The sequence below is a fragment of the Megascapheus bottae genome, chromosome 6 (assembly GCF_031878675.1).
Source record: "Megascapheus bottae isolate mThoBot1 chromosome 6, mThoBot2.hap1, whole genome shotgun sequence".
Classification (NCBI taxonomy): Eukaryota; Metazoa; Chordata; class Mammalia; order Rodentia; family Geomyidae; genus Megascapheus; species Megascapheus bottae.
The window spans coordinates 36,814,027-36,839,400 of record NC_143514.1 but is presented as its reverse complement, the minus strand read 5'-3'; the positions used below and the strand labels follow the sequence as shown (position 1 = coordinate 36,839,400).

General features: G+C 35.7%; 1 protein-coding gene across 3 annotated transcripts in view; it reads right to left on the bottom strand.

The window, feature by feature from the left end:
* Window positions 1-17,228: 17,228 nt before the first annotated feature.
* Ptger3 (prostaglandin E receptor 3) overlaps window positions 17,229-25,374 on the bottom strand; it is a 70,170-nt gene continuing 62,024 nt past the window's right edge. Inside the window, exons 3-4 of one of the 3 annotated variants that reach the window (XM_090334612.1) lie at window positions 19,891-19,982; window positions 17,229-17,687 (exon numbers count right to left, since the gene is read on the bottom strand). In XM_090334612.1, the coding sequence (XP_090190738.1) occupies window positions 17,684-17,687; window positions 19,891-19,982 (96 nt within the window). In that variant the 3' untranslated portion in view covers window positions 17,229-17,683. Of the gene's footprint in view, window positions 17,688-19,886; window positions 19,983-25,374 lie in introns of those variants that run through there. The other 2 variants (XM_090334615.1, XM_090334613.1) reach the window with 2 other exon arrangements.

The following is a 25,374-nucleotide window of genomic DNA, read 5'->3' as shown; positions in this document are numbered from 1 at the left end:
AAAATATATAGCTCTCAGTAGTTAGAAATAAAATCACAATTCTTTATATGAAGATATAATTTCATTAAAGAAAAATATAGCATGACATTTCCATGTTGATAACCTAAAGTAGTGGCATTATAATTTTCACCAAAATATTTAACTATGACCTTTTATGTACAATTTACTCCATATCTTAAATACCAAGTATGGGCTCAGAAGAATAACTTCCTAATTATCACTTTGGTTTCTAAGAAATAAATTTTGCTGGGTTGCAGCTATAACATCACACAATTTTATTGCCATAGATTATCTGTCTGTAATTTACTCCTTTATTGTATTTCCAGTTTACTGCTTAACAGTTTCTACCCCTCACATATATCCTAAGCCCATCTCAAACTAACTAGCATTCTGTAGCTTTGTCATGCTCCTTCTTGCTTTCTTCCTTTCTTTTGTTTGTTCTATATTCAGGGTCATGCCCTGCCCTGCATGACTGGTTAAAATCACTGCTCTGGAAAATGTCTCTTCCCCCTTGTTATGGGCTGGATTGTGTCTTGCCAAATGCATACATTAAAGCCTCAATCTCCCAGTATTTCAGAATGTGGCTATATTTGGAGCTAGAGTCCTCAAAAAAATTGAAATTAAGTGAAGGTATTTTAAAATGATATAAAGCAAAGGATTCGAGCACACAGAAACATCAAGGCCACGTAGGCAACTAGAAAGAAGGAAAGAAAGAAAGAAAGAAAGAAAGAAAGAAAGAAAGAAAGAAAGAAAGAAAGAAAGAAAGAAAGAAAGGAGAAAGAAGGAAGGAAGGAAGGAAAGAAAGAAAGAGAAAGAAAGAAAGAAGGAAGGAAAGAAAGAAAGAGAAAGAAAGAGTCCATGTACAAGCCAAGGGGAAAGACCAGAGCAAAAATTAACCTCAGGTAGGTTAATTTCGATCTTAGTCTCCACAGTGAGGACAATGTAAGCCACCAACTCTGTGGTGTTTTGGTGTAGTCAGTCCAGAAAAGGGTCATACTCCCTGGGGAAGGATGTTTTCTTCTCTGAAATAAGTATCCTTAATATGCCCCTATTATCATTTATCTTAGCTATTTTTCAGTGACGGTTGTCTTCGCTGCCTCCCAGCTTGTCTGTAAATCTTTGTGGTGTGGCTCCATGTATTAACCCACTCTTTACCCCTATTTGTCAGTTTTTAAGAAATGGAAAAACATTCTCTAATAAATTAATTGTTTAGCTCCTTTTCAATCTGGGTGCAAATATGTCATCACATTGATTTTGAGACAGGAATTTCATTATCAGAGTCTCTGCCCTCCTGTCTTTCTATTATTGTTGAAAATATTCAACAATAGTAAACATATTGTAGTTTAAATATTTACTAGAGTCCCAAAGACTAAGATGACTTTAAGACCAAAGTCCAAGGTGTCCTTCAGTAAAAGTGTTTTGTTGTCATAGTGAACTGTTTGGTGTTCTCTATTTTTACCAAGTACCAATAGGAATCAGGTATGCTGAATAGACCTTACCTCCCATACCTATGTATGTAAATTGTACAAATGTAAAGCCATATTATCAGGGGTTAAGGAAGTAGATGAATAAATAGATTCACTTCCTTCAAAGATTCATAGAAAAAAAAGAAAACCAATAATTAAACAATAGCCAACCAGTTAAAACATTTTATCCCCAAATGCTAAATCTAAGAAACTCTTCCAAACTACTTTGTCTCCACACTAACGAGCCCTTCCTCATATCTGAACCAATGCAAGATCCTCTGGTAAGTCTCTTTGCCTCCCAAACTCTCCTCCAAACTATTCAGCACAATATTGTGAGAGATGATATGTTATGTTCATTGCTGATAATATATATATATATGACAACACGTACCATATATAGTGTGGTTTTTAATAATGTAGATAGGACAAGAATATTAATTATTAAAGGTACAAATATAATCAGGCTTTTTATTATTGGTTTTTAGTGTACTTACTTTGGGATTATAATTTATTGCAAGAGTAACATGCTTTATTTGTTCTATCTAACCTACTCTTCACATTTAACTTTGAGGTATTTTTACATATAAAAAACCAACAGTTCAGGGAACAAATAACTTGATTAAAGTTGTACAGTTAGCGAGTGATAAATAATCCACCCAAAAAGACTCAGCTAGTGGCAAATCATCTACCCGCAGTGGTTTGATTTTTTTTTTAAAGAAACTTTTTCCTAGGTTCCAGTAGCTCCCACCTGTAATTCTACCTACTCAGCAGGCTGAGATCTGAGGATTCTAGTTCAGTCAGAAAAGTGAGACTCCAATAAACCACCAAAAAGCCAGAAGTGGAGTTATGGCTCAAGCAGTACAGCACTAGCCCTGAGCAAAAAAGTCCAAGGACAGCATTAAGCCCTTGGTTCATATTTTTTTTCTAATTTCTATATTATTCTTCTCACTGTATTACTCCATGGTATAATTCTTATATTTTCTAAGCTGGAAATAAACTGAACATAACCCCTCCAAACTCAAAGTAACAAGTAGCAGTGAAACACAAAACCAAAAAAAAAAAAAAAAAAGTACCTTGGCTGGGATGTATAACATCCTGGGTTCAATCCTCAGTACCAAAAAAAGAAAGGACAAAAATAAATGTACCAATTGTACCCTATGCAACTCCTTGCACTCACTGCTGTCCTCAGACCTCTACAGTTTGCGGAAAACTAGCACACTGGAGAATTTGCTTTTTTTTTTTTTTTTAATGATGAAGCATGGTTCTGACTACAAAATACCTGCTCTCAAATGCAAACTGTGTGCCTGCTTACCCGGTGTGTGTCTATGCATATAAAACCCAGAAAAGGTGACTAAGAGACCAACGTGGTGTGCATCCAGTGGGTTTGAGGTCCTGGAGTCACAAATCTTACACAGCATCATATGACTTGATTTGGCTTGGTGTAGGCTAAAAATTGAGCGGATCTAGCTCTATGCATTGCTCAAAGTTTCTCTGGGTTAAGTTAAAAAAAAAAACATAAACAGGTAGACCTTCTTAACCAAAAAAAGCAAACTTTATCATTTGCAGCATCTTATTTTTGGAAGTACATCAATAAAACACATAGTAGCTTTGAAAATTCTATTTCATAAGGTCTGCCTGCAACCTTTGTGATTTTATTCGTTGTGCAGAAAGATAGAAGACTGGCTCAATAGGATTCTTTAGATTGATCATTCTTAATCATTCTTGCCTTGGTTGGACTAAAATGGAGCTGGAGTCATCAATGCAACGTCAGAGATTTCAGGTGTACAGGAAATATTGGAAAGAGCTAATGGAAAAGGTGATCTGAAAAGACTTTGAGCAGTGTCATAATGTCTATTGCGGTGGTGGCAAATCTGACATGAGAGAAAAGCAAAGAACCTTGGAATTGTGTTGTCTGTTTTCCCTTGTTTCATTCCAGATGAAGGTCCCAAGTCCTATTTTTCATTTGTACATGCAGAAATCTAGTCACATGACTTTATTTTACTACATTCGGTTAACCTCACCTTCTGTAGGACATTTACTATGATGTTGGGCTCTGGGGTTCATATCCTTTAGATTTAAGTCCCAGTTTTTATCATGCATTATACTATGAATATAGTTATTCAATTTCTTCTTTTTAAGAATTTTATTGTAAAGGCAATGTACAGAAGGCATATAGTCACATAATTAAAGAAATGAGTGTATTTCTTGTTGAACTTCCTGGCTTTCCCTCCCCATTCTCTTCTCCCTCCTCTCCCCCCTTCATTTCCTCCTTGATTGACCATATATGTTGCAAGTTCCCACACTCAGGTATGCCTGAAGTTATGTATATTCTTATCAACTTGAAAAAGGAATAGAACATTGTTAGCACTTGTAAGTTTACAAATGAGTAAATGGTTCACAGAAAGTGTAAATAGAGATAATGGATAACAGACCCCAAAATTTGATCCCAGCGTATATGCACTATGACATTTTTTAAAAATCATGAGGGTGACATTCAGAGGGATTACAGTTACATAAGTAAGGTGATCAGTACATTTCTTGTTGAAAATTGTTATTTCCCTTCCCCAACTCCCCTCCTCCTAAGTTATAAAGTTCATTTCCAACATAGTGTCTTGTAAGTATCACTCCTACCACTATGCCATTACATAATGTGCCATGCTATACTATGACAATCAAGTAATTGTGCTCCCTTCTTGATGCAGGGAGTTTTCTTGCAATGATCAACCTAAAACATCATTCACAGGAGCAGGCATTTAGTCAGCCACTCTGGAGTCTGGAGTTTGTCAGTTGCTGTAATGTGAGTGCTGGGCCCTGGCTCTTCATGTGTCCCCCACACTAAAATGATCTCTCTCCGACTACCTGATTGGCACAGTTTACGCAGCTGGACTCACTATCTTTTTTTCCATTTGACATAGCTGTTTCCAAAGGTACCATGGCTCAGACCAACCTCTAGCTTATTTGGCTAGGGTCCTGAGTGTTTTTCTCCAGGAATCAGGTGTGCATGGTCACAGGTCTTGTGTACTCAGGTCTGCTGAACTTTATTTTTACTGATTAATTTGTCCTTGCATGTCCTTGAGCAGATTTATATCATTCCGGGAACTGACTACATAAGATGGTTTCAGTCACCTGATGAATTAGAAAAGGAATCCCTATTCTGGCTTTGAATCTCAGCCTTACCTGAGGATAGTCAGTTATGTGTTGCATGCCTTAATTTTCTCATTAGTAAAAATGGGGAGAAATCTGACTCACATCATCATTGTTGGAATTAAGTGTAATATTATAACTGGATATATATACATACATATTACCATATTTAAGCTAAAATGGTGGTTGATCACATTTCTCTTCTTTCTTAAAGGGTAATTCCACATGTCTAAAAAACATTTCTCAAGTTAACATTCTTTTTCCCCTTTCTTTCTTTTTTCTAATTTCTTTCTCTCTTCTTTCTAATTTCTTTCTTTCTTTGTCGGTCATGGGGCTTGAACTCTGGATCTGGACGCTGTCCTTGAGCTCTGCAGCTCAAGGCTACCTACTGCTTTACCACTTGAGACACAGAGCCATTTCCGGTTTTCTCATGGTTAATTGAAGATAAGAGTCTCAGGGAATTTCCCTTGAACCATGATCCTTAGATCTCCGCTTTCTGAGTACCTATGATTACAGGCATGAGCCAGCCACAGGCACTGGCTATTTCTTATACTTTCTGTCTCACACACACAAAATCCACTTCTTGCAGAGACTTCTAAACTTTAGTCTCTCTGTCCTAAACAAGGAGAAAAAGAGTTCATGGAAAAGCAATAAGGAAGCTATAAAGGTGAGATGCCAAGTCGTTTGATACCTATAAATATGTAAGTCTATAAAATTATTTTAGTTGTATTGTAAGTAAGTTCAGCTGAAAGGGTATCTCAACTCTGTCATACTTTTCTAGTTAATCTGACCTGTTCAAATGCTCCTAACCAGACAGGACTCAGGGTGGGTTCCTAAAGAAAAACACCCATATTTCCTGATAATCCTACTCTTGCTATGGGTGGATTTCCTATTCTATTATTCCCTTTAGCTATGTAGTTTGGAGAAAAAGGTATTTATAGGGACATGGTTCTCAAGGCCTTGTCGAATTATGGTATTTTCTTAGCAGTAAATATTGAAATTGGTTGTAATATAGTTTCTGTTTTATCCACAGAACTTCTCCACTGACAATGTCTGGGATAAGGATTGTGGACAATAATTTTTAGCATGGGAGAAAGAAAAAATATACAAAAGATTTATTTATATGAAAACATTTAGAACAGTCTAAGTCCCTAGAATTAAGAAGTTTTGTAGTTCATAGTTTTCTGTGTAATCATTTAGTTTTACAGTTTTCATATTCCCTAAATTTCCTTCTAATAATGAATGTTCCTACTATTAACCAAACTTCATATTCCTAAATCATAGAAAGGTATCTCTTCTTAAAGTGCTCCACAGTGCAGAAAATAGTTAAGATACTGAACAGAAAACAGACTTTCAAACTAAACAAAAACCAAGTTTAACACCGGAGTAAACAAATGTAAAATGATTCAGAAAATTTAGCTCAAGACAAGAGAAACAATAAAATTAGACTCATGATAAAGATCCCTATGGCTTTTTTAAGCCTTATAAAAGACCTTGGAAACTAATGCAATGCATCATTAACAAAAACTGTCAAAGACATTTGTATTGAATTTTACTAGAGCATTTTCTGGACATTGATGCATTCTGACTTAAGCTGCTCAAATTTTGGAAAATGGAGTTATCTTATCTGCAGAGATAAACACTGGTGCTATAGATTGCAAGGTCTGGATCTCCAAAACAACATTGCTCAATATTACTTTCTGAATTGTCTGATGCCACGACCCTAGTCATATATTCCTATAGTGAATTTGAAATGTGGCTTTAGTTCCATGGGGCTAGTGCTTGCCTGTAGTGTTGGATAATGGAGGAAAGAGATAGGTTTGTTAGAGATATTATGCTGAGAATTGGAATTCAAAAGTACTGCAAAAACACCTGCAAATCCAGGGCAACACTGTGAAGGTAACAAGTTCAGCAATTGTAGGACATACTAAATGTAGACTGTATGTGCCAAAGTCCAGAGGCAAATTCCACAAATGGGAAGGAGTTAAGAGAGAAGAGCAGGCACGAAGAAGAAAGAACAATTCTTTGGGCTCTGGTTTATTACTAATGAATTGTTTTAGAAGGTACGCATATGTATAGTGCCATGGGTCGACCTCCATTGGTTTTAAAAGACAAAGAGATCTATTATATATGGATGAATTAACTTAAACCACAAGCAAGATACTTTGAAATCTTTTTTTCTTTTAAAATGTTGCCTATCCACTATACTTTTTCCTGTGCCAAACTGGACATCATTCATAAATGAACTCTTGTCCAGATGTCTGAGGAATTCCTTAAAATATGCACTTAATCCTTAGTTTCTCTACCTGAAGACTATAAAATAGTTTATAATGGCTTACCTTTCTGACTTACAAACAATTCCTAACTACATGATGGAGGTTGACCTGTTATTCGTTGGGGAAAAAAATGATCATACTTTGTTGTACCCTGCTACTTTCAAATAAAACTAGATTAAAAACATTGGAAAATCAAAGGTGAATGCCATTTTAGCGTGAGAGTCTTCCACATAGAATTAAAATGGATTTCTAATTTCAGAATTATGCCTTACCTTTAGACATAACACCTGATGATAAGTTCCAGCATTTTATGCTATTAATGTCATCTGTTTTCTTTGTAAGTGAAGACATATCAGTTTAATTTTACCCACCAAAACTACATGTCAACTCTTTACTGTAAACTTAAACTGTGTATTTATTATGTTTTTCTATGAATTTTTATCAGCATGTTTTTCTTTTTCAATATATCTATCTTCAATCATTTTGATAAGATAGGAATAGCAATGGAATTCTATGCTGCTGTCAGAAAGAGCGACATTGCCCCATTTGTAAGGAAATGAAAAGACTTAGAAAAAAATCATATTACATGAAGTAAGCCAGACTCAAAGGAACATAGGCCCAATAGTCTCCCTCATTTGTCATAATCAGTAGAAACCTGGGGCTTTCCTAGCAGAGATTTACAATAGAACAAAATCTAGAGACATTAGGCCAAACAGTATGACACTAAATGTAAGGACCTCCAGGATAAGGAAACAAAAGCCATATAATGAGTGATTGATATCCTTAATGTACTATGTTATCTCTTATCTCTTTTGTTATCCCTTGGTTATATCGTATTGTTACAATATCTCATCTTGGTATCTGATATATTTTATGTGTGCTTGGTTATTTGAAATCAAGATAAGCGGGGGGAGTGTGGGAGGGAAATGGGGACCATGCCATAAGAAAGGGTATCAATGTTTGTGAAGTTATGCATCTTCTATCTGGTGAATACAATGTAACCCTTGTATTAATCACAATAAAAATTATTTAAAAAAATAAAAAAGAATAGCAATAAATTTTAAATTATCTTGAAATACCATTGTTTAAGCTTAGAGACAGTAAGAAACACTTATTTGTTGATTGATTACAGATCCCTAAATGTTCAAAAGGTCATGTTTAGATTATGAGTGCATAATTCATAAAACCATAGATGTATTAAAAGATAAATTATATATCAAAAGTCAGGATCAGTCTCTTCTGTACTATCTTTTGCCCTTCTGTTTAGATTTCTAAAATGCTTGCTTGTGACTGGGAAATTGGATAGTGCACCTTCTACAAGGAAATGGATGCTTAGAAGTGATGATTGTCTGGGTCACCCTGGTAAAAGGAAGGGAAAGAGTTTAATGTTTATTGTGTGCTACCAAGAATTAAAGATGCACTTACCCAGCTCATTTATTTTTAACAGAAACTCCTTCATGCATAACCTAAGTATTTCTTCTGCACCTTCAGTGTTCCATGCACTATGCTTGGAAGACAGATAAAACAAAGTGAATTTTTTATTTTGCAAAGCTGACGTTCTAGTGCAGAGTTGTTTTTTTAAAAAGAGTAGGATGGTAGAAGGTTGGCCTACCATGCACGAAGCCCTGGGTTCAATTCCTTGGTATCACATACACAGAAAATGACAGAAGTGGTGCTGTGATTCAAATGGTAGCATACTAGCCTTGAGAAAACCCAAGGACAGTGCCCAGGACCTGAGTTCAATCTCTAGAACTAGCAAAAGTAAAACTAAAATGAGTAAAGAGAAAAAAATTACAAGTTATGATAAGCTTCATGATGGAAATCAATGAGATAAAAAAATAGGAGGAGCATAATACAGATAGGAAGATCAATAAAGACTATTGAGAAAAAATTTATCAGTTATCCAAGGGGAGAAGTAGTGTTATCTAACCTAAGACATAAGCAAATGAGAAGGGTAACATATGCAAATGACAGGAGTGGGAAAAGTGGAAAGATGTTATATCTGCTGAATTGCTTATGGGACAAAACACAGAAGTATTAGAAGTATCTGTGGTTGTCTGAGACACAAGAATTACATGAAATAGGAATAGTAAAGATGAGGAAAACAAAGCAACATCAAGATGTATTTTGGGAAGAATCCATAGAATCACCTACATTTATTCATGGAAATCCTTATATAATGAGGACAAACAGCCTGAAAGACAAGAGGAAATTAACTAAGTTCTTTTAGCAATGTAACGATGGTGTTATAAACCTGTTCTTCATAAGGAAGAACGGGTTCCTACTGGAACACACTTTCTGTCTTTTTAAGTTGATTTTATAAAGTCCTGAAAACTGCAGTCTGTGCCAGGGGAATGATTTAGAATTCAAATATGCTGTAGTGATTCAAACAATATTTTCAGTTCACAAAACCATGACCTTATTTCCTGGAAAGGGGCACCAGACCATCCAGCACATCAGAAACACTTCCTCTACACAAATTGTCAGAACACTTGTGTTTCTTAAGGGAAATGTGCTACATGGCCCCAACTATATGGTGATTTCCCTAGTTCCCGAATCAGTTCTAAGCCATAGGCTGCTCCTATTAAAAGTCTAAACTGGGGAGATTGAAAGATGAACGTGTTTGGGCAGCTTTGCTGAGCTGATTCCCATATTGCCTGATAGATGCTCAGAAGCTCCGACCTACCCCAGCCAGTCAACCCACCAGCTGATCTACCACAGCCTGCTCCTTTTAGGCTCTTGAAATTTTTCAAGCTGCTTCTGCAGCCTTTTATTCATTAGTTTCCTCTTACTGTTGTATGTGTCCATGCTGATCCACCCCTATTCCATTTCTCCCCTTCCTCCTTACAGGAATGGTCTCAATTCCTTGCACTACAATCCCTCTTCGAGTTAGCATGCCATTCTATGGCCCTACCAGTACTTGAGCTTCTCTGCATTTTTCCTTTCCTCCTCCTCCTTCAGAGGCTGGTGTTATCAGAAGCCCACTTCGGCCAGAATCTCCAAATCCCAGTGAAAAATCCTTAATGAAGCTGAACATCTTTCATCATTTGAAAAATATTAAGAGTGAGATTTGGATGGGGTTTGTTGCTGCTGCCAACGTCATGTAATCTTCATTTAATCTTCTTCTTCCTTAATCTAAATTAAGGAAATGTGATAGTTGACAGAGTTGACAGAATGTAAGATTAGAATTCAAGTGGACCTGGTTCTTTAAAAATTTTTTATCTTTAAGTAGTTGTACAAAAGAATTGCCATAAAAAAAGAATTGTCATTTAATAAAGTGGTTTGTGAATACAATATATCTTGATCTAAGTTGCCCACCCCTCCCCTTCTGTCATTGTTAATTTTTTAGAATATGCATTGGGTTTTTTCTGTGGACCTGGTTCTAAGCCTGCCTTGTACCTTATTTGCCAACTGACTTGTCTTTTTCTCTTCTATAAAAGATACTTAGTCCTACTATGCTAGAAGTCGCTTGGATACATCCATCTTATGAAGTTTTCTTTTACATGGCTGTTTAAAGAGTATGTAAGTTTGACTAGGTTTTCCATGGGCCCAGGCGTAGAGGCTGGAAGAACGATGCTGTGTGACTGCTTTGAGAGTTTACAGAACCACAACATGACATGCTCTTATTAGTCCTCATAGCCACCTTCAATAGGACAGAAGAGCTCGGCTTATATATGATGGAACTGAAGATTAAAGCTTTTTAGTTACATATCCAAATTTAGACAAGTCAATGGAAATCCAGTGCTTCTGACTCCACATCCTCTCCTTTTTACTCTTAACTACTTTCTCTGTGTGTAGACATCATTTTGCTGTAATACAGGTATCTTGCTTTAGATATCTAGAACAGATGTGAACATCCATTTTTATGTTCACAAAGTAACTACAAAGAGAAAGAGAAGACATATGAGAGTTTTTAAAGAGAGGAAACTAGGGGCCGGGGCTTTGGCCTATTGGTAAGAGTGCTTGCCTAGCATGCACGAAGACCTGGGTTCGATTCCTTGGTACCACATACATAGAAAAAGCTGGAAGTGGTGCTGTGCTCAGGTGGCAGAGTGCTAGTCTTGAGAAAAGCCCAAGGACAGTGCTCAGGCCCTGAGTTTAAGCCCCACAACTAGAAAAAAAAAGAGGAAACTAGAAATTTGCTCTTGCAAATTCTCACTAAGAATAATACTCCCAGTTTCAGAGGGTTTTCCTGTCTCCCTACACAAAGAAGAGAAAATGCTTTTATTTACACAACCTAAGTTCAAAACACACTCACAACACATGAATTAGGGACACACACTGAGCAGTATTCTGTGGGACTATTTGCCATGTCCAGAGGCTCTAATACAAGAATTACTTCAAGCCATGGTCATAGAAGATCTCACTTGATGCTGACTGGGAAACTGAGAGAGTTTGGAGACTGAAGAAAATCTCATAGACACTGGCTGAAATTAAGCAAGACAATTCTAAAATAATCCTGAATCTGGTTTTCAAATATCTGACATTTTCTTCCTAAAATATTAATAGTATAAATTTAATAAATAATGTGGTGGAAAAAACTACTGTTGTCAATTGTATCTTTTTTTTTGAGTGGTCCACTTAGACTAGAGGCTGTTGCTCAATTTGAAGAATGGAAAGTTTTATGAGAAGCTAACATTTCTCAACCCAAGCAAATTTTGATTTTTTTAAGTACTCGGATTTGTCCCTAGAAGATCTGAAATCAGAGCCATATACTTTCCTAGGCATTGAAACTTGAGAAGAAGCCATATTTTATTCATTTACAAAAGGATAAAGAAGCTTTTTAAGCTCTTTGAGCAAGGAGGATTTCAAAAAGGTTCATGGTGCCATTATTGAGCACAGAGGGTAATGGGTGAAAATGTGTTGCCTTGGGGTTTTGTTTATTTGTTTGTTTCGTTTTTTAGTCAGGATAACTGATCTGGATATTTCAATTGAAAATTTTCTACCTGTTCACAACATTTCATAAAGATACCACAAACAGTTGTTGCTCTGTTTCATTCTTTAGTAATAAAAGTCTTATCAGGTCATCTGCTTCTCCCAATTCCTTTGATTTCAAAGTCTTATGACTTTAGAATTTATGATTTTGGTTTGTTTAACTCCCTAAACCAACCTGCCCTTCAGTTATGAGCTGAATTTCCTCCCTCTATTTCTTATCTCGAACTTTAACTCCCTAACTTTCAGAATATGATCTTATTTGAAAATAAGGCTCTTATAGATATTTTAGTTACAGTGAGGTAGGGCACGCTTCTAATCTAATGTGACTGATGTCCTAACAAAAAGGAGAATTTGAACAAAAATGCATATGGGCCTCTTCAATTAACCACAAAAAATAAAGAAAAGAAAAATGCAGAATTGGAGCTTGTAGATGAAGTGGTAAGTCACTAGACTTGGGCACAAAAGTACATACTTACACACACACATTGTATTTTTCTTTATTTCTGTCTGAATGCATTATTCCTGGATGTTTCCTAAAAATCTTGGTAATATTTCATCTGTTTAATCTAGTCTATTTTGATGTTTTTAGTTGATGCACTGAGTTTTTCATTTTCAACAATTTCATGTTTTTTTCAGAATCATAATTTCCTACTGAATTTCTCATTTTTCAATGATTGAAATGGATTATTGAAATCTTCAACCTTGGCTACTCTCATTAGCATGGCATACAATTTCCACTCAAGTAGATTTTTGTCTGTGAATCTAAGTCGGAGTCAAATCCACATTGATTCTGGGAGTGCTTGAATTTAACCAATGAGAGAAGGGAGAAACCCTGTGAAGTTAAGAGATATGAACATGCAAGGTCTTCTGTTCTTCCCAAACAAAAGGTTGGCTCTTAGTCCTCTTAGGATGACTCCCTCCACAGCACTAATAAGCAGGCTGGAAACTGAAGGGGTCCTTTCTCCAGGGTTTGCTTGCTGAAGTTTGGTCTTTTCTTTGAAAAAAACAATTGAGCATTTGTGAAACTACCCTATCGCGAAGCTACTATTTTTGCTTGTTGCCCTACTTGGAAGAAGTCTCTCCATTTCTTACTATTTCTCTAGGGTTCTATGTTAGGTTCTATTATACCTTTTGTACATCTAAAGTTGAATGTTTCTAGATTTCAGCTGGTTTTTGTCCACTATACACTATTGCCCTCCTGTGTCTTTCCATGACACCACTTTTTCTTGCACTCATCCACCTTGTTTAGTTTCAGATTTGTAGGGATTCAGGGAAGTGCTGTTTCTCTAAATCTGCAACCTCCCCTCTTCTTGTTTAATTTAGTTTTTCTTTTGTAGATAATAAAACAACAGAACAATTTAATTCTGTATGAATATTAATGCATTTTGCAGATCACTATAAATAACTGTAAGATACATATATACTTGTATGTATAAAAGGCAAAGGGATCTACTTTTCTCCTTCATTAAGAAAATTTGGAGAGGGCTATCTTCTAACATAATTCTAATATTTTAAACCTAATATTGCCTTTCTTGCCTATCTTGGCTCCTAGATTTCAACACACTTGGTGTCCCTGTTATATTGCACTGCTCTGGTCTCTCTTAGGGGTAGTACAGCTTGGCTTTTTGTTTTTAACTTGTTTTCTTTCATGCTGGTTTATACTGGCATTAAATAAAAGCCGTGAGACTGCAATACAAGTGAGTTTGGAGCAGGCCTAAGTTCATTTTATCCAGTGCAAAAGTCATAGGTCTAAAATTATACAGAATGGGTTATATGTACAAAAGATTGTGTGTAGGGGCCGGGAGTTTGGCCTAGTGGTAGAGTGCTTGCCTAGCATGCACAAAGACTCAGGTTTGATGCCTCGGTACCACTACATAGAAAAAAGCCAGAAATGGTGCTGAGACTCAAGTGGTAGAGCTCTAACCTTGAGAAAGTCCAAGGACAGTGCTCAGGCCCTAAGCTCAAGCCCACAACTGGCAAAAAAAAAAAAAAACCATTGTGTGTATATTCTTGCAAACATTTATATGTGCATATACATATTGTATGGATTTCTATATCAATGTAGATAGATATACATATATGGTGAGGGAGGGAATCAGGAACCATGTCTATATACCTCACTTAAAGTATCTTAATGCTACCTGTTTCTCTTACATTTTTCATAAAACTTTACAGATTGATATTTTGACAACATTTCTAAGGAACTTATTTTGTTTTGAGGATTAGGTCTATTCCCATTAACACCATTATATCACATGAGGATTTATGTTTACTGAAAACATCAATGAGAACAAAGAAACCCAATATGCCACAAATACCTTTCTGTGGATTATAAGTGAACTCATTCTTTCCATTTTAGTTTTGTTATAAAACTAAAAGCTATCTAAAATTAATGCCTAATATATAAAAGCATCAAAAGTACCTTATAATAGCAAATACTTCCTTGACATGGTAGAATATCAATTGCATAAGCATGTACGTGGCCCTGAGTTTAAAAGCCAAAACCAATGTATGTTATATGCATATTTACATAGAATTTATATATTTGGTAAATAATACAATGCACAACAATTAAAATACATACTATGAAATTTCAGAATTAGTGATATAAGGAGAGCAAAGATAGGCAAGGTTTAAATTTCTATTGCGGCAGCTATAAAAATAATTAAAAGACATTAAACATGAGAATAACATTCAGGAGATTGAAGTGGCTTTTCTGATCAAGCATTTTAGAACACACATTTGGGAAGCCAGTTTATATTTGAAACTGAGAACTTATATTAAATATTTACAAAGAATCTGGGTAAAGTAATAATCATATTAAATACTTATCTGATTATTATGTTATAAGCACTTTACATATGTTAACCCCATTAATATGAAGATTAGCTACAATTTACAGATTTGTTCATTTAGACTCCAAGAGGTTAACTTTGGCAGAGTCATGTCGTTTACTGTGGCACAGTAAGGTTTAAATCCAAGTTTGATTTCAAAACAGATGCTTCTACTGTTACATCACAGAGTGTTGTTGTAAAGTTGAATAACATTATAGCAAATACTTTAACCCAGTATGGCAAGGAAGAACTGTACGCCCAGAATTAAAACAGTTAAACTTAAATCTGAATTCTTTTTTTAATATATTTTTATTGTAATTAATAAAAGGGTTACATGATATTTGCCAGATAAAAGGTGCATTAATTCATATACATTGATACCCTTTCACATGTCTTGGTACCCATTACCCTCCCCCTCCCCCCGAATTCTTATATTATTTACATTCTTACATTATTTTAAAAACTACTGTGTGAAAGAGTTCCTCTGTAAATTGAATCTGATTTTTTATAAGAAACACAATAAATAGGTGACCACAGAGATGGATGGCAACCATACAGACTGAAGTATGGACATTTCTGTAGTGGTGACAACTACTATGAGCTAAATAAGATCACTTGACATTCGACTTGAAAATGGACTGTGTACGGTATCAGATTTGCCTGAATTAAAATTATTTTAAATACAAGAGTGAAATGAAATTAACTCGTTGTAGTTGACAGCTAATTCATAACTGCACCAACTTTTTTTTACAATTACATAAGTAAGGTAATGAGTACATTTCTTTTTACGTACTGTTGCCCTCTTCCTCATTTTCTTTCACTTACTCCTCCCCATTCTCTTCTCCCCCAAGTTGTAAAGTTCATTTCCAACATGATACCTAGTGAGAATCGTTGTTGCATTACATTATCCTTTGTCTTGCTGTTTCTGTAATTCCCTTTCCCTTCCGCAGATTACATCAACTCATATACAAGAAAAAGGATATAGAAAACCGGGAGTGGGGCGGGAGTTTGGCCTAGTGGTAGAGTGCTTGCCTAGCACGCCCAAAGACCCGGGTTCAGTTCCTTGGTACCACATGCAGAGAAAAAAGCTGGAAGTGGTGCTGAGGCTCAAGTGGTAGAGCTCTAGCCTTGAGAAAGTCCAAGGACAGTGCTCAGACCCTGAGCTAAAGCCCAAGACTGGCAAAAACAAAAACAAAAACGGGGGTGGGGGGGAGCGGGAATTAGAAAAGAAAAACATAGGAAAAAAAACCTGCATAAGAACCTCTTTTTTCTAGTTTCTGGGGTTCATTTTGATATGCTTATTATATATAGGCCTAGGCAATTAGTTATTGGGCTATTGTGATCCCCTGCTCATTACAAATGAAGGAAGCCATGCAACTGACATTTCTTTAGGCCTGGCTTGTTTTGCTTAATATAATTTTTTTCCAGGTCTTCTTTCTTTCTGATGGAAGCACAGAGCTCTGTTGTCCATTCATCTACTGAGAGGCATATGGGATGGGTCCACATCTTAGCCAGAGTAAATAATGCTGCAATGAGCATAGTTGTACTGAATTGCACCAACCTTTTGAGACTCAGGACTCATGGATTGCTTCAGTCTACTTGACAAAAACGACAATGCAGTCACAGTATGGACTCCTATGAGGAAATGATTGATTCTGTATTTTCATCTCTTGCCAAGATGACACGTAACATAGTCCTTTAAAAACTGAATATGTACTGAATTATGTGAATGGAAAGGAGGGATGGAAGCAGAGGAGAATGGAAGAGGAAGAGTAAAGAAGATTGAACTTCAAAGCTTGTAAGAGAAAGAGATGACTCAAACTACTTGTTTTTGAAAATATGCAGAATATTTTTATTCCAACTCAGACAAATAGATTTTTTTATTTCATAGAAGTCACAGCAATTGTTGTACAATAATGGTCATTTATTAATTTTACCTTTTAAAAATTCTGCCTAAGATCCTGGGAAATAATTATAGGTGATTCTTCATATGATTCAAAAATAAAACAAAAAGGAAGTAATAACTGGAGGTTTTGTCTTGATGTTTTCCACTGTTCTACTTGAATACTTAATAGTCGCTGAGGCTATGACTGTTAATGATGCTTCAAAAGTGCTCTTAGCCTTATCATTCCTTTGTCTTTAAGAGAAGAAACATATAATGATTAAATGGATTACTAAATGCTCTGTAACCAGAACTGATAGGAATTTTCATTTGCAATCCTAACCCAGGAGGACACAGCATCTCTATATTATTAATTATACAATCTGTCTAAGTATTACAGTAGTTCCTGCCTTCATGTAGCATATTTTTCATTAAGTCTAGTAAATAAATGATTGCTCCTGATGTGTTTGCTTTTCACTGTCGACCATCTTTACTGATTCTTGAAGTGCATACTGGGAAATCTGTAGCCCACATGGGATAAGATACATCCAGATAAAGATGTGTGGTTGGAGAATACACGTGTTTCTTTTCTTCACTTTTTCTTTTTTTTTCTATTTCAGAGTTTTGGTTCACTTTTTCTAGCAATAATAACTGTGGAACTCTGGCCAATTTCTTAAATAATTACTCGAAATTCTTTTCTTTTCTTTTTTGTGGGTCATGGAGCTGGGATTCTGCCCCTGAGCTCTTCAGCTCAAGGCTATGGCCCTACCCTTGAGCCAAGCACCACTTCCCATTTTCTAGAGGTTAATTAGAGATAAGAGTCTCAGGTCCTTTTGTGCCCCAGCTGGCTTTGAACCTTGATCCTCAGATCTCAGCCAGCAGAGTAGATAGGATTACAGGTGTGAGCCACCACACCCAGCTTATTATTGGAAATTCTTTAAAGGACGCTAGTGAGCACTCGGGGGCATGGATTATAATAATAAAACTAGCTTTTGTATATATTACTGACAAAAACAGTAAAATAAAATATGAAACAAAAATAAAGATGCAATCCAAATCAAAGCACAAAAGTATCCTTAGATGGGAATCAACATGCAAACTCAGGAAGCAGGAATTGCTATTAAAAAGTCCACCTCCGTTCTTTCATTATCTGTTAGAATAGAGAGAGAGAGAGAGATGCCATAAGCATGAATAGGGATAAACTTTTAAATTTCTGTGTATAGTGAGAACAAGCTATGGTAAGATGTCCATGAATAGCTTGTTTGAAGCAAATTTATATTTTACAAATAGCATCAATTGATCTTAAAATAAGAATTATTCATATGTGTATGCAGCCAAAAATTAATAATGAGGAGAAAAAATTGAAATGGACAAGAAATACATTTTCTTCTATTAAAAAGTATTTTGTGGTATTTAAATGCTAAATGCAGAACTGATTAAAGTGAAACAAAGCATAAAATTTCTTCATTGCTAATAAAATGTGAAATCTCTATAATTCCTTGGGGACACAATCTGACTAAATTCATCTGTACAGAACATTAAAAACAGTAGATTACATTTTTCTTTCAAGTTTTCTTATAAACAATGGTACACATAAATAAGAAAACTCTCAGCATTTCAACCCTCCAGTACCACATGCAGTACTAAATGTGATCACATATTATGGTTAAGTAAACTGTAGTACACTTTTTTGATAGACTCATAATAAATATTAAAATAGCTTTATAAAATATTTGCAAACATCTGAGAACTGCTTCTACTAATTGAAAGAAGAAAGAGTTTCGAAATGCATATATAATAGCATGTATATTAAACAAAATCATGAAGACTACACAGAGGAAAAATAGAACAAAATATTCTGAATTAAAGACACATTTTTTTCCTTGATCAGTGGAACTCAAGTTTAGCAAGCCATATTTCTATCTACTTCCCCCCACACAAAGTTTCTATACACAATATGGTTTATTTTTTATTATGGAGTATATATACAAAATTTGTCCTCAAAAATAAAAATACTATTAGAATAAATCTATAAAAAGGATACCTGAGCAGTTATTCCTTCATTTCCCTTTGTCTTGACCCTAACGGAATTCTTGTGTATTGAAAAACAATGTCCAAATATATGTATTTATATCTCTCAGTTTTTAAAAGAAGGATGTAGACTAACAAAGGTGATTTGAATAAAAATTGTATTGGATTTGTCATTTTAAACTCTCAGAATTGTCCAGCTTACTCTTTAATGTTGACTTAGTTGCATGCTTTATCTCCTTGAAAAGTATTTAGTGTCCCCTGAAAAGTCAAAGTGATCATCTCTCATTTACCACTTATTTATTGCTAGGATAAATGACCAAGGAAATTAAACTGTTGAATGTCCACACTCATAATAACTTATATAGAGGAACTCTTATGTCTAGGAATAGCTAAGGAATTAAATAAAGAAGCAAGCTGATTTCTATTAAAATGAAGGGATTAAGTAGGTAAGTGAATGTGCCAGTTTGAAAAATAATGAAATCCTGTCATTCACATTCTCTCTTAAAAAATAGATCTCCTAGTACAATAATATCCAGTAAGAGTTTTTCGTTTAATTAACCCTATAACCCAAACAGAAATATTGAAGTGCTTGAGAGTATAAAATAGTGTTTAGAACTTAATATAAACTGGATAATAGTGGCTTATGCTAGCAGCCCTAGCTACTCATGAAACTGAGTTCTGAGGATCATAGTTTGAAGCCAGCTGGGGCACAAATGTCCCTGAGACACTTTTCTGCAATTAAACACCACATAAGAACCAGAAGTGGAGATGTGGCTTAACTGGTGAAGATCTAGCCATGAGCACAAAAGCTGAGAGACAGCATCCAGATCTTGAATTTAAGTCCCATGACTGGGCCACACACACAAAAAAAGAATAACATAGATTATCATGCGTTAATTCAGTATTATGCGTTCTAAAGTGTCCATTCAGTGGCATATATATTATATATATAAATACATAATCAAAAAGATAATCAAGAGTGTGATAGCAATATGGAAGACACATTCTAAAGCTTAACCTTAAAATCCTTCTGTAGAATGTTATTATTTAAAAAAATCAGTGATGTTGAGACAAGGCTCTTTCATTGTAAGAAAATTGATTTGCCAGAAGAGCAGACTGGAGCCAGGCTCAGAAAGCTCTTAGTTGGAAGTAATTTAAGTTGAGTTTTATAAACTGTAACTGCTCTTCAATGGAATTTAGTACTCCTTAATCAGATGTGTATGTTGAATTTGCATTCTAATTCTTAGGGATATTCTGCCTTTGTAGCAGAACAGAGAGACAGGAAAGTCTCTCTGTCCATCCAAGCAGCTTCTAAATCTCACCTTTCCAAATGGTCACTCCACATCAAGGTTGAAGAACATTGGTGGGGTAAGGAAGTTGAACGGGAAGCATAGTTGTTTGTGGGGTACCTGATCTGTGAACAGAGGGTTTCAGGAGACACAATTATCGATTAAGGCCCCTTTTGTCAAATGGCATTTCCTAGACTACTGTGAAAGCAAACAACTCACACCAACTTACACTGGTTAAGATCAAATAAATAAAGATGTCTCAGCTATTATCTTCCTCTAGCCATCTCACTGCTACCTCCATGTTTTGATTCCCACTCTTGATTCCTCCTGTTCTTCCACATTCAGTGCTCTCCCATGTCTGATGACTTGAAAACTTTACAGCAGGTATCTCCATTTCTGTTAAATGCTGAAGAGCCACTTTAAATGATTTGTTGTAGGCAAATCTAATTTTGCTATTTCTCAGTGTACTAGTTTTCATTATTTCCTACTGGCTCTTAGGGTGAAGACCAAAATTCTTTCCCTGAAAGGCCCTCTGATCTGAATGCTTGTGGAAACTACTTGCTTAAAACATTTTTCCCTTAATTTTGCACGTTTCCCTACCCACCTTTGAAAATTATGAACAGTATCATCTTTCTTACCACTTCAAGGCCTTTGCAAGGCATTCATGCATTCCTTCATGGCATGTCTAACATAATCATTCTACAGTCTCAGTTTGAAAATTCACTTCCCTAGAAAGCATCCTGTTGACTAAGACTGGTCACCCATTACATGTGGGGAATACCACTGTTGTTCTTTTCAGGAACTCATTCTTTGAAACCAGCAATTCTATCAGTGAATGTTTGTTTGCTATTTGCCATTACATCTGAGCTATAAGCATCATGAGAGCAGGGGCTCTGGTTTTGCTTGTAATTGCATCTCTCCATCAATGATCACAGTGCCTGGCCAGTAAGACTTTGCAAAATGAATGGGTGAAGGTACAAAAATGGCACGTATTTCAACATACTTGCTAGATTATAACCTAGGTTTATTGGATGCCACTGAATATTTCTAAGAAAATATTTTCTGACAGCTAAAATATATTTCATATATTTTCTGGTATTACTCTTAGGGGAGAAAGCAGAATGAAATGCAATTCTAACCAGAAACTGTTACAAGGGGTGGGGAACAGAAAGAAATGGAATCTAATGTTTTTGTTCAGTGTATTTTTTATTGGCTTCCGAGGGTATTTTCTTTCTCAAAAGAAAACACTAAGATCATTCAAGGCAGTGTGTCTATCCTATCCTAAGTGTCATGACATTTCATACTTGTCCATACAGACAACTCTTTCCAACTCTTAGTATATTAGCTTTCCAACTCTTGAGTATATTAAACAGAAGGATGATTTCTGTTTTATGAAGGCAGTGTCTAAAGGTTCATAAAGTATCATGTCTAGTTTATAGCCATCACTCTATTTCAGAACAAGTAGAAAAAAGTAGCACTTTTGCTGAAACATTGACTCTGGAAGTGTGGTTTGACTTGAGGAGAAAAAATGACAGATTTTTCAGTCGATTTTATGATACTCAGAGCCCGTTTTGCACTTTTGTATGAAAAATCCCTCTTTACATACTAAACAATAATACAGTTAGAATAGGTTTCTACTTTAGCTGGACAGGAGGTTTCTCACGCCACTGTTATACTAATTGGTTTTTGTTTAGATCACTGCCTTAATAAAGTAAACACACTCAAGCTCGCATTATTTGTTGGCAAAAGTTTGGTAGTAGATACAGCTTTAGGAATTTGGATGTCATATGGCTGACCAATGTCAAATAGCAGAAAAAGAATAAATGAACAGGAGAGTGCCCCGTAATCTATGAAGAGCTATGGTTATGCTTCCTTCCTGTATCTATAAGCTACTCGTGTGTTGGGCCTTTATTTGCCTTGAGAACATGCCACCACTTTCCCCATAAATCTCATTAGAACTTTTTGCCACATCTGATTTCTGCAGTATATTCTACTCTTAAACCAGTAGATTGTTAATTTCAAACTGTTCATTTATCTCTTTTATATGACTCCTTTCTAGTCTTCTGGACATGCCTCAAGTGCTCACCATTATTCTTGACCAGTGTATCTGTTTGAACCACATGATGTGATGAGGTATGTTCGAAAAAAATTGGCTGGGGAGTTTTTTAACTCTGCCAGTGAGACTGCTCTATGTGACAGTACAATGGTGGATGTAGGTCATTATACATTTAATCAAGCCTAACTGGATAACAGCAAGAGTGAACTGTAGACTCTGGGTCTTGATATGTTAAAACAGGTTTTGTGGGTTTATAGGTTCATCAACTGTAACAAATGGGGATGAGATATTATTGATTGTTGATATTTGAGGGCAGAAGTTATGTGGGAAATTTCTCTACCTTTTTTTCAATTCTGCAATAACTGCTCTAAAATATATTCTAGTTTATTTAAATGATTGTATATTAGAAGTTACCTTTAAGTTAACCAAATTCTGGCCTTTGATTACATTTTATGATGCAAACTTTTCTCTAACACATTATCCATATTCTTTTAAGACGCATATTGGAAAAATCCCACAGACCTCTCTGTGTCCAGCTGCTACTAGATAAAGCCCTGAAGTACCTAAGGTTTACCACTGAGTGGCTCCACCTACATCTTCGGATTTCTTTCTTTTTTTTTTTCGGATTTATTTCTTGTCTAATCCTCATGCAAACATTCGTTCCATCCAGACATAGCTTACTTGTCCAGAGATCTGCCAACAGACGATCACACCTAATTATGGTGGAATGTACTATTCCATTTATAAAAATGCCTCTCCCTATCTCTCTCCAGAATTAATTATACAAGGCCCTTCCTTCCACTTTCTTGGAAATGTACTTGTTTATCATGTTTCTAGTGCATTTTATACATTATTCAAAGTACACTTACCATATTACACTTATTAGTCTATATGTCAATTTCTCATACTCTTGTTCATAAAAGGTTGAATAAAATGGAATTCTAGGTAAATGGTTAGCTCTTCTTCAATAGCTCATATCAGGAAGCTAAAGACTAACCAAATCTTTTGGCATGCATGAGAATTTGCCAACTTTTCCCTTACCTCTAACAAAAAGTAATCTGCATGTGTCCCACATAGGACTTTGAAAATATTCATGGTTACACTTTACCTAACTTCTATTCATTGAATGGAGCAGAAAACACATGAACAGTTGGTGAGGTTTTTGAATGAAAGGATGAGTTATAAGTAAAGCCTGTCTTTGATTGAGTACTCCCAGAGGCAGACCTTGAACCAGAGTTATATGTAAACTAATAATGAAGGATCTGACCTCAGGGGAAAGAAATGAAAGAGTGAAAAAGGAGAAGGGCTTGGGAGAAAGAGAAAGGAAGAAAGAGAAAGAGGAGAAGAAATGGAATTTCAGATGAATTTAGCTTCAACTTGATTCTTGGGTGAACTATGAAGAATAAATGACACATCAACTTTTGTCCATGTCTAGACATGGGTCTATTTTTTCTAATCCCATAGAAAAAAATAGTGTTCCTCTCTGCTTGGAGAGGAACACTAGTGGTAGGTGCCAATGTAAACAGTTAATAGTGAAATAAGCAGAGACAAAATATGGAGCAGACAGGACTGGTGCATGTACCTGAGGAGCTCTAGGAAGTAATCCATTGTGTAGGATGCTCTATTTGACAGGCCATTGTTAACTAGTAGTGGAAGAGGCCATTCATGTATACTGGTTGTGAAACTCTAGAGAGGGTGACCTTTGGAAAAATCTTCCCTTCATACTTCTGACTTCTTGACTATATGAACATGTAAATCTAGAAGGAGTCCTGAGTCTTGATTTGAGTCCTATGTGAATTTGACACTTGGACTGAATTATTTTTCTGTGGAAATTGAGCTGAGGACTGATGTCACCCCCAGACACCTGAACAGAGAAGTCTTGAAACTTCTAAAATGGACTGTGTGTTGATATTGTGGCTGTTGGTTTGGCTGAGACTGACTGGTGACTGTGTTCAGAGACACACTGCCTCTGTGTGTGAACCCTGCCACAGTTTATGTACAAGACTACTTGCAGAATGGTTGAGGTATACCACAGGGCTATTTTACAGCCTTAGAGCTCTGGCTACTCCTCCACCTTAGCTCACTAGTTTATCCCCATCCACTGCCTAATTCTGGACATCATGCACTGTCATCATCTGCTCTGTTGCCTTTGGGATTTCTGTGTGAGAAATAATAGCTTTCTTTTTTTAAAGCAAGAGTATCGAAAACAACTTTTCTATGTTTTCTTCCTTTCACTTCTAATTACCTGTGTGCTTGTTATAAAATATTCTCTATTTATTCAGGGTCCCTGTCAACTGACTTCTGTCTTTCAACTTTTAATTATGCTTTGCCTTGGAAAACAAAATATACACAAATGCCCATGTTTGGGCTTTGTGACTCTACTATTTCCTGTAAGCACATTCTATTTCCTGGTTGTCCTTTCAAGTATCTCTTAAATAGTCCACCAAAATTCTAACGTATATTGTCTTTGTCAAACACCATTCTAAACCTTTACAAACACTAATTTGTTAGATTATTTTCATAACCACCTGGTACATGAAGAAATGGAAGCATGGATAGGTAATTTGTAGAGTCAGCAACAAGGAAGCAACAGAGATTGGATTCAATGCTGGCAGACAACTAGTTCTAGAGCATATGTGTTAACAAAGCTTAGTATTTCATCCCTGCTAATTCTCTGTAATTGAACTGCATTGCTATGCAAATAAAACTGGTCTTTTAAAAACCTGGTATATGTTGTCATTTTTGGCAATGTAGGTCTCAGGCTAGATATTCCTGTATGGTATACTAGAGCTCGTTTATTTATAAACTTGTCTCTTTCTACATGATTCATAAAACTTCAGTCTGGAGTAAGTAAATCATTCTTCTTAGGGAGGAGAAAAATACAATATTTTCTAGATAGATTAAAAATAAATTAATCAACTGACTATTTTGATAATAAATATAGAATTTGACCAATGCAAAGATAAATATTTCAGTAGGTTTGCAATTCTATATTAGAAACTCAAGTTTAAAATAGCAACTTGTTCAGACATATAAATGTGTATGTGTATCACTTTTGATTTCTATCACAATCAATGTATAACCTAGTAAAAAAATTGAAATAAAGAATGACTTAAAATGGCATATAGTCACATTCTAGACTATAACATGACAACATTTATCTTCATTCAGTGTGTTGGAATTTGCAGGGCATAGTCTGAGAGCTGGTAAGTTCTTCTCAGGCACTATGCCAGCTGCCACCAGAGTGGTGATACCTGTGGGAGTAAACAAAACTGTGCACTCAAAGGTAAGGAAGACTTAGAGATCATGCAATCTAACTCTCTCCTTTACAAATGAGCACAGAAAGTCAAATTGTTTTTTAATTGTCACAAAGCTAGTTTTTAACAAACTTCTGTCTGTAATCCTGCTTACTCATTTTTGTTTTGTCATTAGGCCTCATAGAATGGTAGATTTTATCCACT